Here is a 13,536-nt window from a genome sequence, read left to right on the forward strand (position 1 = left end):
GTTATGGCATCATAATACAGTAAATTCCTGTCGTATTCGCGCTTTCGTTCCAGCGGCAGCGGCACATAGCCAGGGATAACGTTACGACGATCATCAACCCTATCTGGGACATCGGCGAGGGCCACGTCCGATCCCTCCACTGACGCTGACAATGCTCGGAAACAGCAACAACAGCTGCTAGCTACACGATCCTCAGGGCGTCTCACAATGCACGCAACGCCAAAAGACTTTACCAGCTAGTACCGACACGCGCCAGTACAAGGAATTGCTATCCGGACTCCTTATGTTCCCTGCAGTACGTTGCAACCTTGTCCCGTCGTCGAGGCAGCCCCGTCCAATCCGTGCCCCTCGGCAACCCACCAACCAATACGATGCACGGCTGTCTCCAAGTCGACCGACACACCCGGAGGCCATGTTCCACCTCGGTTACAGACATGCATCCGTATTAATGCGCGCTCGCTGTACATTACTTAGTCCAAAACGGTCAAAGTGTCAGAAACCTCAACGGATCGGCATGCTATAGCTACTACAAGGTCGCCACTAGTGAAATCCCGTCCCGTTAATCGCCCGAAACAGCTTCCACAGATCACCCACGCTTGCCCATCCCTCGCGTCTCATCTCGGTCGCGCCCGGCACCCACCGCTCGCTCGTGGCTCGTCGTAATGTCCACAGCCAATAAGTTAACATGCATACTATTTCCATAGCCTATAGCCTACAGCCTATCCCACCGTCATCGAGAACCCGCGATCGCGATCGCGGTCGAGGCCTCCCTCTCTCCCTCCCCCGATGCAACCGCCGGAACTTTGAAAACCTGCACGGTCGAAGCCACAGTACAGTACACAGACGTCTGATGCATTGATGGATGGATGGAAGGATGCGCGCGAAGAAAAGAAGAGCACGCGCTTTTGGAATCGCGACGATGATGATGAAGGTGATGTCGGTGATGTTGAGAAAGAAGCCTTGAAATCGAGAGGCGAGAAGCGTCGCCCGCCCAGCGCCTGAGCCGACGCTCTCAACCGAGGCGTTTTCGCGTCTCGAGAGCGCGCGCGCGCGGATCCCCACGGACCGCCCGTGCTCATGCCCCCGTCCCCGCGGCAGAAGCTGCTAGCCCACTGGCACTCGCGACGCTTGCGCCCGCCTTGCCTCCACGATTCTTGCTTCCCTTGGGACGACCGCGGGGACGCTTGCCCGGCACCTGTGGGTGGGACGCCGACGATGCAGATACCTCGAGAGGTACAACGTCCTCCGCGGGCCTCTTCTCACCATTGACGCGCCGCTCCTGGAGATACCTAGAAAAGCCAAGAGAGCCGCGATGTGAGCGTGAGCGTGTTTTTGAACGAGATGCAGCGGTCAATTCAAGCTGAAGTTCTGATGACAGCCTGGGCATGTCAACAAGGCCTTGCCAGCCAAAAAGGCTAAAAATACGCCAAGGGGCTAGCTTCCCGAAAAGGCAAGCGGAGGAAAATTAAGATCCCGCGGCGCGACAGAGGAACAAGACAACGCCAAGATGGACAGGGGACTTTTCTTGTGCCCATGGCCGCCACATCGTCCGTCGCACGCAGATAGATACTACTGCATACTTCTGTTCCGTGGGCTCCCCATCCATCTCATCACGCCCTCGGGACCAGAGATCCTCGATACGGGCATCAAGATATCAAGAAATCAGAAGAAAAATCGACTCGACGCGACTCACTGGGAAGACCGTTCGTCCAAGAGCGTCTGCAGTGGTGGGAGCGGCGGCTGGCCCAGCTCCTGGCGCAGCCGATCCACGTCCGCCTTGGCGGTCTTGTACTCGCCCTCTTCGAGCGTCGTGATCTTCTGGCGCAGCTCGGTGCATCTGCGGAGCGTTTGCGGGATAAAGCTTCCTCGTCAGAAAATCCGTGGAACGAATAACCCCTGACACGGCCGCAGACACGTGCCCGAGGGGCGAACGCGCGTGTTCCACGATGGACATGGGCCGCAGGGAATAGAGAAGACACGCACTCGCGCTGGATCGAAACTTCCAGCATGTCCACCTGGGAGCGGGGCGAGAGAGAGGCCGGGTCAGCTTCTTTCGTGGCCACAGTGCATCCGACGGTAGGGCATGCACGCGTGTTCCAACACACCTTGTCGCGGTCGGCGTTAATCTGATGGATGGATGGATGGATGGATGGATGGATTGGATGAGATGCGTTTCAACGGGAACAGAGAAGTGATAATCAGACAGGGGGCATGCGAAGGGACGAAACCAGTCAGCGACGGGTGCGTACCTCAGCCAAACAGTTCAGAAGTCTTGTCCGCTCGCTGTCCAGCCTGCGAACATGCCATCGTACGGATCCGACACGCCAGCGCCAAAGCAGGGGGGTCGAGCACCGTCCAGGGGGTGGACACGAGGTCGCGGTCACGCGGATGTGGACACGGGCGCGAACGAGAACGAGAAGATGCGAGGTGAAACACGGCCGTGTGTACAGTGTTCCGCGACGCGAATAGCATTAATAGCCAAGGGGGGCATGATGCATCGACCGGGCCAGCGGGTAAATGAAAGTGGAACGAAACCGGAAGGGAGCGAACACCGGTGAATCTCTGATCAGCTGCCGGACATCATCACAGAAGGGACGGGATGGGGTGTGCAGCAAGGCGCCACACACGCACGCACGCAGATGCAGACACTTACTTGTTTTTCTGTTCTTTAATGTCCTGGATCGCCTTGTCCTTCTGATCGAGTGCGTCGTGCGTGGACATGATGTGCGCCGTCTGGAGCTGGAGTGTGAGGGCGTGTTTCCTACGACAGCACGGTGAGCGAACATCGCTCTCGCGATAGGCAGGCGAGACGACCATCTAGAAACACCAAAGAAGCTGCGCGCGAATATAGAATGTTCCCGGCGCCTGTGCGCTGCGTATGATCGCCTGCCTGCGTGTGCGTGCGCATACAAGCAGCTGCACAGCGCTCCGCATCAGCAGCGCAGCCCCCTAGCCCACAGCAGCTGCGCGTCCGCAGATGGCCGATGGCATGCGGGGGACGTGACAGGAGATCGCAGCTTGCAACAGCTGTCTCAGCCCAGCGGCTATAATAATAGCGGCTGCGGCATGCAGGCACAAGGCGCGCGGCAGGATAGGGACATGGGTGGGATGCAGCGAATGGAAGGAGCGGAATGGAAGGAGCGGGAAGGCTGACGTACTTGAGCTCGGCCGTCTTCGCAAGCTGCACGAGGTCCTTGGTCCAATCCCCCGTCGCGACCAGCGGCGGGCCATGGCTTACACCCATGGCGTGGGTAGTGGTCGCCTGCGGTGCGACAGTCCCGTTCCCGTGGTTGGCGTTGTGGTTACCGTCGGTGCTCATGACGCCCGTCGTCGCCCCGTTCGCTTGTGGGTGGGGCTGGGCGGGCGGGGGATGGTGCACGATGAAGCCATTGGAGGTGGACGCGTACGGCTGGTGATTAGGCGCGTACATTGGATCTGCACAGTGAATAGGAGTCGGTCCCGATTGTACAGGAATCCAGGAAAATCTGGAAAGTGAAAGTCGGAAAAATGATGTGGGACGGCAGAACGGTCTGGGGTCTCTGGCGTGCGCTGTCGGAGAGCTCAGCGGAGGGGCATTCAGACGCGCGTCGGGACTCCGAGCACTGCGAATTTTGCTGTGTTTGGTCCTGTTAGGATGCAAAGGTGCGTGTGGCTGCTAAATTTGGCGCCCGCCTGGAAAATTGGAACTCTGGAAAATCTCCTTTTACTTTTTCTTCCGGCCGTATGATCGACCAGCCTATCGGTTTGTCCACATCTCCTGAACGGACTCTCATTTATCAGGAACGCTCTCGATACCTGGATGTCGGACCGGCACCGCCGAGTCACATCAGACAAGTACTTGCGATATAAACGCAAATCAAAGGTTAACGCAAGAAAATGGGGAAGGCTATTGACGAGTTAATGATTTTCATCAACATCCCTCGAACGCCGTGCGTGCCCGTCGTGTGGATGTGCGGGGCTTCTCGGACAGCCGTTGGTCATCCCCGCTCATTAATCGAAACTCGAGTTCATCTAGAAAACTGCGCTAAACTCTGTACAGGATTCGGCCGACCCTAAAAGAGCTTTGCGCTCCTATTGGCTTGTGCTGAGCGACCAGCGGCCCCGCTGAATGTTCATGTTATGACCGTCGGCCACAGTCGCAAACTCGTGCTCATATGCCTCCGAGTCACGTCTTCTGTAGGATCTGACCAAGACCGCCGGTCGATCGGTTTTATAGACTGTTGTCATAAGCGCTGACGAGCCAGTCGGCACTCGCTGATCGAGCCATGAGCCATGCGCAAAGACGTGACCTGACAGGCTAGGATTCGATGAACTTGCGTACGTCGACGGCTTGGGGCGGCTCGGGTTGTCTTATCTGATAAGACACGCGGATGGTTAGCAGCGGTGGCCGTGTAATCGGCTTGACGTAACGTCGCGATCTTCAGCTACGCTTACGACAAATGGATAGTTTATGTCAATGTTATGGGCGCCAAAACTATGCCGTGATAATTCAGCAAGACATAACCGTTGATCGATGAAATGCAAATCGTGGGGGCGGGTGCGCGTCGGAAGCGAAGAACGTGATGATATTCTCTTGGAGCCGGGGACGGAGGCGAAAGTGGTCTGGACAGGGGCTAATTTGCTCCAACGGGCAGTCCATCTCCTCGCGTTGCTGGCGAAAATGAGGCTGGCTTTGCTCCCCACACGAAGTATCCCGCATCACTCGTTAGAAGCCGTCCAGCGTACGTTAGCCCGAGATGAGCGTCATTCGGCCTATGCAAGCGACCGACATGCTTAAATTCAACAACATGTAAGCCCGAACGTTTCTCTGATGATGCGATTGATCACGATTCCTGCCACAGTAACTTGGACGTCTGGACTGAGACAGTGAGTCATCATCCCCCGGCGCCCGGGGCATCGCTCGTTATTCATCTCGCCGCAGTATGGAATCAACTTCTATCTTGCCTATCTCTCCCGGTGGCCCGACCTCTGCTGCGTCCAGGAGTCCCCCAGTGGCCGCATGATGGGCTACGGTACGTCACCCCCCAATCCCCAACGCTCTCTCCTCGCCCCTTCTGCTCGCCCCAATTGAGACACAACACTATCTATAGTCATGGGCAAGGCCGAGGGCCTCTCCACTGAGTGGCACGGACACGTCACTGCGCTTTCTGTGGCGCCCGAATACCGCCGCATGGGCCTCTCTCGCGCCCTCATGTCGCGCCTTGAGCACGTGTCCGACGAGATGTACAAGGGCTTCTTCGTCGACCTCTACGTTCGCTGCACGAACTCGGTCGCGATCGAGATGTACGAAGGCTTCGGGTATAGCGTATACAGGCGCGTCCGCGAGTACTACGGAAACTTGGGCATAGGCAAAGGCGGCAGGGACGAGGAGGATGCGTTTGGTGCGTTCCTTTTCGCGTTTCATCGGATTTGTTGTTCCGGCTGGTAGGAGGTGATGTTCTGACTCATTGGTTTGATTCGCTGACAGATATGCGAAAACCGTTATCACGGGATCCTATGCGCCGGTCCGTCAGGTTGAATGGTCGAGATGTGCTAGTCAGCGCACAGGAAGTATCTTAGCATGACTGATGATCTTCGAGGCTCTCCATGTACATCACTCATCAACATCATACCTAGACATAGTTCAATCAAACCCATGTTCAACAGTTCCTTGCGCCCACCACTGGCGTCTACACCATCTCACATGAGCACCTTGATCGGCGTATTGCAAGATGGCTTTCCCGTCATCTCTTCAAACATCAACCAGAACACATTGAAAATTGATATTACACGCACAATCTAGCGAATCTCGGTATGGTAAGGTACATCTATCTATCTATATGCTCAACGGCGGGGGGTCAGCCCGCTCGAATCTTTCAACATCAGACCCCAACGTGTCCAATACCTCATCATAGAACTTTATCAACGCCTCCTTATCGCAACAGAACTTGTACAGCTTCTGCCGCATCTCCTCGGCCGCCACACCCGGCCTCACGCCGCCCTTGTGCGCGTTGCCCAGCCTGCCGGGGGCCATGAGCCGGTTCGTGAGGAACAAGAAACCCTGCGAGCCGCTGAGCACCTGCACGAACGCGACGCCGGAGCGGTGCACGAACTGCGAGTGGCGGAACGGCGCGCGGCGGTACTGGTACACGACGTCGACGTCCCGCGGGTACATGTGTGCGGCCTCGACGTCGATGATGAAGCCCCACCGGCGCAGGAGCGCGTACTCGAAGTAGTGCGCCGTCTGCGTCCCCTCGGGCACGCGCTTCTCGAGGTCGGGCACGATCGGCGGCGGGACGGCGAGCTTGAACGGGAAGCAGGACTGGAACGGGTTGCGCGCCTGGATGTCGCCGATCTCGGCCACGTACGCCTCGACGAGCTTGAGCCCATACCGCTCGATCACGCGCGACCACTGCCGGAGCGCGTCGTCGATGCACCGCGCCGTCGTGCCGATCCACTGCAGCTCGAAGTGGAACACTGTCTCGGGGTTCTGGATGATGTCATGGTGCAGCACAACTGACTCCGCTTGGTCGCTTTTCTGTGCGTGGGTGCATACGAAGAAAGGTTTTTTAGTTCACAAGGTGGAGAATGAATGTGGCGGCCCAGCGAATAAATGCAGTTAGCGTGTGGTGGCTAATAGCGAGATGGCGTACCTTGCCAGGATCGATATCAATGATGTCGCTCGCCGTCAGAATCAGGCTCTTCTTGGGCTTCCGGGGGCTCATGGCACTTGGACGCCCTACCGTCCCAGGGTAATAACCCCGACCGACGGGCGCCTCGTCATTGCTGACGTGTCGCGAAGCCTTGTTGAACCATCCCATGCGAGGGGTGCTCATGTTCACATAATCGCCCTCGAGCTGGTAGAAGTAGTATCTGAGACAGCTCAGTTTAGAAGCTCCAAACTCAAAGGAACGAACGGACAACTCACCCATCCAAAAGCCCATGCGCACCCCTCGCATGCCTGAACAACCCCTTCTTGAGCAGCTCTCCACCGACCTCGACCGCCTGCTCGCGCGACGACACGTCCCGGAACTCGCGCACGAGCCACGACACGAACTCGAAGCCAGTAAACGAGTTGTCGTACTTGACCCCGTGCCAGTGGTGCATCTTCATCGGCACGCCGTCCTCCTCGCGCAGCATCGCCTTCGCGACCGCCTGCAGCGGCATCTCCCCGATCTCGCGCTCGCTCTTCATCTTCTTCTTGAGCGGGCCCGCCGCGTGGATCTCGTCCAGCTGCGCCATCAGCACCTCGTCGCTCAGCGCGACCACGGGCCCGAGCGTCGTGGGCAGGAAGCGCACGGGCGGGAGGAGCTGCTGCGCGGCCTTGTCCTTGTCCTTGTCTTCGGGGAACTGCCAGCGGTGCTTGGTGAAGAGCTCGGCGAGCTTCTCGATCCCCATGATGCGGATCTCCTCGTCGTCGAGGCCCTCGCCCACCGGCTCGTTCGTCAGCGGCGGAGCCTCCGTGGTAGGAATGACGACGAAGCGCGTCCGCCAGTACCGCAGCGAGTCGTTGAACTGGTGCTCGTACCCCGCAACGAGCATGTCCAGCCTGCAAGCCCGCTCCTCGTAAGCCCCAACCAAGCTCATTCCTCAGAAGTTTGAGGGCGAACACACCTATTCCACCCGTAGTTCTCCAGCCCATACGACCTGAACGTCGCCTTCATCTCCGTGTATCCCATGCCCAGCTTCGGCCACACCAGACACTCGTACTCGATCGGCCCCAGCGCCGGCATACGCCGCACGTACCGCCGCACCTGGATCGCCTCGCCCGTGTACGAGATCCGGTGGATCTCGTTGCTCATGCTCAGGTACACCGGCTCCGTGCTGCGCGAGAGCACCTGCGCCGCGCCCTCGGGCTTCGGCGTCGCGTCCTCCTCGCCCAGATACGTCTTGGCGCGGCGCGCCGTGGCAGCCGTCGCCGTCGCCGTCACTGTCGCTGTGCCCGGTGCAAGCCCCGCGTTCTGGTTGGGCGTCTTGTCGTCCGCGTCCGCCCCGGCCTCCGCGCCCCCCTTGCGCGCCTTCGGCGCACCCGGGCGGAGCACAAACTGGAACCCCTGCGCGAGCCTCACCGCGACCATCCCGCGCATCACCAACCTCGCCCACGCCCTGCGCACCTCGGCGGGCTTCGCGCCGGGGGGCAGCTCGCCCGGCGCGGGCGGCCGCACGAGGCACGAGCGCATCTCGCTCGGGTCGATGACGAAGTCGTACGAGAACACGTCGTACGCGCTCTCGAGCTCCGCCGTCGGCGGGAAGTAGTCGACCGTGAGCGGGAGACAGCCGGGCGTGACGAGCGACGTCCATTTGATCTCGTGCTTGAATGTGGGCGTGGGGAGCATGTGCTGCCACCGCCGCGCGAGCGAGGACTGGGCGTGCGAGACGGCGGCGAGCGGCTGCGAGGGGTTCGTGCGCCAGGCGGCGTGCGGCGAGGTCGATGAGGTGGCGCCGGCGCCGGCGGGGTAGGCGGAGGACAAAGTATGGGGGAGCGGGCGCCGGCGCGCGGCGGCGGATGTGAAGGGCGCGTCGTCGCGCGGGGATACATTCACGGGGGAGTAGCGCGGCAGCGAGCCGCGGTGCGGCGTCGGCGGCTCCTCGTCCTGCATGTGCACCCTGTTCTGCAGCACCGGGCGGCCGGTCGCGGAGGTGAGAATCGCGACGGGCTGCGGCGAGCGCGAGAGCGACTTGGTCGACATCGCGGGCGAGTGCGGGGGGAGGGGATGGTGCCCGATCCCGTGGCCGGGTATGCGGATGGACGACGTGCCGCTGACGCTGGGCGCCGGAGAGCTCGGGCTGCTCGTCGACGCCGTCGCGGACGTCACTTGCGGGTTGCTCGGCGTCGACCTGAACGGGTTGTACAGCCACGTCGGGGCGAACTTGGACAATCCACCCGCATTGGCATTGGCATTGGAGTTGTGATTTGAGCCCGTCCTGCGCGTTGGACTCTCGGTGCCTGCGGTCCTTATCGAGGCGGTGCTGCCCTGGGTAACAGACGAGCGTGCTGAGCGCGACGACCTCGTGGAGAGCACCGACGGATTCGATGGGGAGACGCTCAACCCCGAGACCGACGACGCATATACGGGGCCACCGCTCGCATCGCCGCCCTCGGGCGGAAGCTCTGTAATGATCCTCCGCGGGCTCTCCTCGATCGACGCAATACGCGGGCCAGCAAGCGACAGCGAGTTGCGGTGCGGCGGCCCGCCTCCCCGCCTGTCTCTATCTCTATCCCTATCCGCGAACGCCGCCGTCGAGCGATAGGACGACACGAGCGTCGACGTGCCCGAGCCCCCTCCGATGCCGCCTGGTACAGCCGCGAACGACCCGCGCGCACCGCTGCCGATGCCGGGCCTGACTACCGCCCTCGACGCAAACGTGTCCATGTCCGCCTGCTCCGCCTCCATCCTCGTCGGCGCACGCCCGTGCACCATCTCCTCCCCGTCCTGCCCATGCCCGTGCGCACCATCATACCCATCGGAACGCCCGTGCCCGTGTCCATTCCCGTACTCATGCCCGCCCCCATTTCCGTGTGCATAGTCGTGTCCATCGCCCCCCGGCCCAAGCACCACGCCCACAGGCGCAGTCCCATACGCCGGCAAAAACGGGACCTCGATGCTCGCGAGCACATCGTGGTCGAGAAGGCCCATCATCTCGACCTCGTGCATCTTTGCGCGCGCGACGAAGCGGTCCGCGCGGAACGGGAGGTCGCGCTGGCGGTCCCAGAAGGTGACGCCGATCCAGAAGGGCTCCCACCAGAAGGTTTTGAGCGCGGGTGTCGGGACGCTGCTGGCTTGCTCCTGTGGTTGTTGCGATAAGCCACTGGCGGAGGCAGAGGCAGAAGTAGGTGCGGAGGCCCTGCCGCCGATGCCGTCAACAGGCGAAGAGCGGTCCGACGACCCCGCGCCAGCGGATTTACCCCGCGGAATGGGCACATCCCCGCCCCACAGCGGATCCATCGCCCTCCCCGTCGCCTTCCCGTCCTCGCCCTGGCCCGGGCGCGGCTCGTACCCCCTAAAGCTAAACATAGGCGACTGGTGCAGCGGCTGCTTCGCGAGCGACACCAAGTCGAGCCCGAAGCCCTGGTCGAGCATGCGCGTCGTGGTGAGCCGTAGGAGCTGCTTGTTCACGCGGTAGTACCCCGTGCCGGGCGTGACGATGATGCTCGCGGCGCCGGTGAGCGTGAGCGAGCGGTCGACGTAGTGGTGCTCGTTCGGGTTCAGGTTCAGGTTGAGCGCTTCGAGGATGGGCCCGTCGTGCGCAAAGGACAGCGCGCCCACCAGGCGCGCGTGCCCCGGCTCCGTCCCGCCCCCGCCCCCGCCCCCGCCACTGCTTCCCCCGCCGGCGTCGAGGGCGGCGCGGTGGTAGTGGTGCGCGAGGAGAATGTCGCGCTGGAACGCCCAGAACGAGTCCTTGAGGTTCACGAGCGTGGGGCGCCAGTCCTGCACGGCCTCGAGGTCCGTAATAACTTTATAAAAGTCCTTGTACCACGCGCCGTAGTCGTCCTGCCTGAGCGGGCCGGCGGCGTACTCGAGCTCGGAGGCGTCGTAGAAGACGCGGGAGATGAGGACGATGGTGACGATGTGGTTCGTGCCGGCGTCGCGCCAGCGGTCGAAGAGCGCGGGGAGGAAGGAGTGCACGATCTTCTCGTTGTAGCGCTCGCCGTCGCCTGCGAACTCCCAGAGCTCGCGGCAGACTTGGATGAAGATGGTGACTTTGGCGGAGAGCGAGCGGAAGATGGATTTGGTGCGGGGCGTGACGTAGCCTGCGGGGACCTGGGGTGTTATCATTTCGTGTGTCGTGCGGGTGTGCGGAGAGGGAGAAGGGGGGAGGGGGACGTACTTTTTCGCCGTCGATGAAGATGGCGGAGATTTTGGCGGCGATGATGCCTATGAAGGAGATCTCCTGGTCGACGTAGACGCATTGGCCGACGAGGTGTTCGGTGAGACGCCACATTTCGTTGCGGCCGAGATATTGGTCTGCGAATGTAAGCTCGATGTAGTCGCAGTAGTGTTTCTCCGGGTCCACCTGTGCATATATGTTAGGTCCTCCAATATAGGAGATTCAAGGTAAACCAACCCTGGTGACTGTAACCTCGCCATTGTTCTTCACGTCGAACACGTCTGCAACATTTCGCGGTATAGAAATCTGCCGAGATTCGTATAGAAGCTGAGCGTCCGCGTAGACATAATGAGCAGCCAGCGCACCTGAAGAGCTGGCTTAGCACACCCCTCGTCCTTGGGAACAACAGTCAAGAAGCCCTCCTCGCCGTCGTCCGCATTCGCGTTGATAACATGCAACATGTCCCCCTCCGCGACGCCCGGCCAAAACGACTGGTTGAGGATGACATTAGGGGACTCTTTGATATCATGGACCCATGAGATGAGCGTCTTGGCGTCCCCGATCTTGAGCGCAGGCGGCGTGGGCGGTGTCTGCTGCTGCTGCTGCTGCTGCTGCTGGCTTTGAGAAGGCGTCGGGGGCTTGAATATGGACTGTGCCGTGTTCGAGCGTTTCCTGGCCGTCTGCTGTCCGTCTGCGCGTGCGGTCGTCATCTCATCCCAGTCGTGTCTTGGGTTGAGTCTCAGCGGGACAAAGAGCCGGGGCAGCCGAGGGGTGATGAGGTAATCAGGCACCAAGTTAAGCGGTTGCGTTGGCTCGGGTGTGATGTGTGTGATCGCAACGAGGGCGGGCCAATCAGATGGGACGGAGCCTCTGTCTCTTCCTCACACCGACGACGACGATAGCTGGCATCGCCCTCACCATTTCCTTGCTTTTGCTTTCTGACTTTCAAAGCGACTTTTGACTCTGGCAGTGATCCAGCGCACCGGCAGCAGCATATTGCAGTAGCACCAGTTGCTCTCCCACATTCCTTTGAACATTCCCATTCCTTTTCAACCCTTTGCAGTCCTTAACTGTCTCGCTCGTGCTTGACGACCCTCAACCCCATATACAACCGAAACGTGCTCATCGCCCACAAACACCCATGATGTCTGGCGTGGTCACGACCACCACGACCGCCACTCCGATCGCCCCAGCTCAGGTCCAGGAGGCCCCGGCCCAGGCGCACGACTCCTCCCCCTCCCTAGTATCATTTCCTACGACTATGACAGAAGACCCCTCCGAGACGGCGCCCTCCTCGCCCGAATCCACCAACACGCTCGTCCCCACACCGACCCCCGACCCCTCCCTGCTCACCCCGTGCGCAGAGTCCGCATCCACCACCTCCTCGCTCAAGTCAACGTCCACATCCTACCCGTTCCCCGACGACGAAAAGCTGCACCCCGGGGCACGCGTGCGCGTGACGAGCATCCGCTTCGCGCCGCTGCCCGCGACCGAGCCGTCCAAGAAGCGCGGTAACATTGTTCCGCTGGGCGTGAACGCGCGCTCGAGGCGGCGGCGCGAGAACCAGGACGATAGGGCGCCGAGTTTGTTTACACCCCCGCAGCAGCAGCAGCAGCAGAGGGTGTCGCTGTGGCAGATCGACTTCGAGGACGAGGAGGACGAGGATGAGGGTGAGGACGGCGAGCGTGGGGAGGATCCGATTGTGGTGTTTGGGAGGATGCTTAAGGAGACGAGTGTGGGGCTGTGGAAGCGTGTGTCGCCGCGGCGGAAGGGTGAGCGGGTGCAGCAGCAGCTCCAGCTCGAGCAGGAGAAGGACGGCGGGAAGGACCATGGGGCGGTGGTGGATATACGCCGTGCGGAGGACGAGGACGCGGCGCCGGAGAAGGAGGAGGGAGAGAAGGATTTCGGTGTGGTCACGATCACGGAGAGGGAGAGCATGCCGGTGCTGCCTCTGCTCGATGTCGGCAGCGAGAAGTCGCTATCCGAGTCGGCGTCAGCAGCGGAGTCGGACGAACAAAGCTTGCAGGAAGAGGCGGCGAAGGACACCGACGAGCAACGACAACTCGAAGAAGACAAGGCGCGCCTCGAGCTCAAGCGCCGCCAGTCGTGTCCGGACGGTGGTTCACGTTCAAGCTCGCCTGAGCTTGGCTCCAAGCGTCGCAAATCCTGGTCAGCCTCTTCTGGAGACGCACCTCCCATCCCGATCATGCCTCTCCCGCCACTTCCGCCGCTCCCTGTGTTGACTTTTCCAGATTTTTAGATTTTCGTACCTACCTTTGCGTCCTCGAGCGCCATACGTACGCGGTTTCGATTACCTTTACCTCTTTAGTTCTTTGTCACTGCTACGCATAACTTCAAGTAGCGGTGTGTACTTAGCTTGCCGGTCTAGCCTTGATATTTCCGTATGATCGCACCGTAAAGTGCGGTTACTTTTCTTTGGCGCATCGCCCTTGTGCTTTTCTTAGCTGCACTTTTGTTTATAGGGGTTTTTCTTGCCACTTTATGCGGCCGTTGCCCGCCGCACCGCTGCTGTTGTCTGAGTCCGTTGCTATACATTGCCTTCAATTCAAGTTGGCTCAAATTATCGGCTTGCATGCATGTGCATACCATGGTCATCCTCCTGGTGTAATGCGCCGATGGCTGAAGTGCGTTCGTCTGCGCCCATCGACGTGGCTGGCCTGAGGCTGCTGGCAGAAGGACAGCATCAAACGCAATCAGAGGCGAGTA

General features: G+C 60.6%; 4 protein-coding genes across 4 annotated transcripts; 2 read left to right on the plus strand and 2 right to left on the minus strand.

Annotated features, from left to right (window-relative positions):
- Positions 1-499: 499 nt before the first annotated feature.
- Positions 500-3,344, minus strand: CONPUDRAFT_134674 (uncharacterized protein). The gene is made up of 7 exons (XM_007766280.1): positions 3,159-3,344; positions 2,654-2,761; positions 2,250-2,292; positions 2,106-2,126; positions 1,984-2,015; positions 1,694-1,837; positions 500-1,289 (listed from the first exon to the last, which is right to left on the minus strand). Exons 1-7 carry the CDS (start codon positions 3,317-3,319, stop codon positions 1,076-1,078), a joined length of 723 nt encoding a protein of 240 aa, XP_007764470.1. The 5' UTR covers positions 3,320-3,344; the 3' UTR covers positions 500-1,075.
- Positions 3,345-4,684: 1,340 nt separating this feature from the next.
- Positions 4,685-5,673, plus strand: CONPUDRAFT_141643 (N-acetyltransferase). The gene is made up of 5 exons (XM_007766281.1): positions 4,685-4,789; positions 4,842-4,866; positions 4,922-5,012; positions 5,091-5,381; positions 5,468-5,673. The coding sequence occupies exons 1-5, from the start codon at positions 4,737-4,739 to the stop codon at positions 5,557-5,559; spliced, it is 552 nt and encodes a 183-aa protein (XP_007764471.1). The 5' UTR covers positions 4,685-4,736; the 3' UTR covers positions 5,560-5,673.
- A 142-nt stretch (positions 5,674-5,815) lies between these two features.
- On the minus strand, positions 5,816-11,519 carry CONPUDRAFT_87316 (uncharacterized protein; the record flags this gene model as incomplete). The annotated part of the gene is made up of 7 exons (XM_007766282.1): positions 5,816-6,517; positions 6,633-6,852; positions 6,908-7,528; positions 7,594-10,742; positions 10,810-10,995; positions 11,047-11,115; positions 11,175-11,519. The coding sequence occupies 7 exons, from the start codon at positions 11,517-11,519 to the stop codon at positions 5,816-5,818; spliced, it is 5,292 nt and encodes a 1,763-aa protein (XP_007764472.1).
- A 172-nt stretch (positions 11,520-11,691) lies between these two features.
- Positions 11,692-13,397, plus strand: CONPUDRAFT_141645 (uncharacterized protein). Its single transcript, XM_007766283.1, has one exon. It carries the CDS (start codon positions 11,951-11,953, stop codon positions 13,067-13,069), a length of 1,119 nt encoding a protein of 372 aa, XP_007764473.1. The 5' UTR covers positions 11,692-11,950; the 3' UTR covers positions 13,070-13,397.
- The last annotated feature ends 139 nt before the right edge of the window (positions 13,398-13,536 follow it).

This window comes from Coniophora puteana, assembly GCF_000271625.1.
Source record: "Coniophora puteana RWD-64-598 SS2 unplaced genomic scaffold CONPUscaffold_2, whole genome shotgun sequence".
NCBI lineage: Eukaryota > Fungi > Basidiomycota > Agaricomycetes > Boletales > Coniophoraceae > Coniophora > Coniophora puteana.

Bases quoted from the DNA above. Each gene is read 5' to 3' on its own strand.
- CONPUDRAFT_134674 (XM_007766280.1), bottom strand. From the start codon at position 3,319: ATGAGCACCGACGGTAACCACAACGCCAACCACGGGAACGGGACTGTC. The intron at 2,762-3,158 runs GTACGTCAGCCT...GTGCTGTCGTAG, and splicing joins GCGAAGACGGCCGAGCTCAA to GAAACACGCCCTCACACTCC. The intron at 2,016-2,105 runs GTGTGTTGGAAC...CCCCGCTCCCAG, and splicing joins TTAACGCCGACCGCGACAAG to GTGGACATGCTGGAAGTTTC.
- CONPUDRAFT_141645 (XM_007766283.1), top strand. From the start codon at position 11,951: ATGATGTCTGGCGTGGTCACGACCACCACGACCGCCACTCCGATCGCC.
- CONPUDRAFT_141643 (XM_007766281.1), top strand. From the start codon at position 4,737: ATGAGCGTCATTCGGCCTATGCAAGCGACCGACATGCTTAAATTCAAC. The intron at 4,790-4,841 runs GTAAGCCCGAAC...TTCCTGCCACAG, and splicing joins ATGCTTAAATTCAACAACAT to TAACTTGGACGTCTGGACTG. The intron at 5,013-5,090 runs GTACGTCACCCC...CACTATCTATAG, and splicing joins TGGCCGCATGATGGGCTACG to TCATGGGCAAGGCCGAGGGC.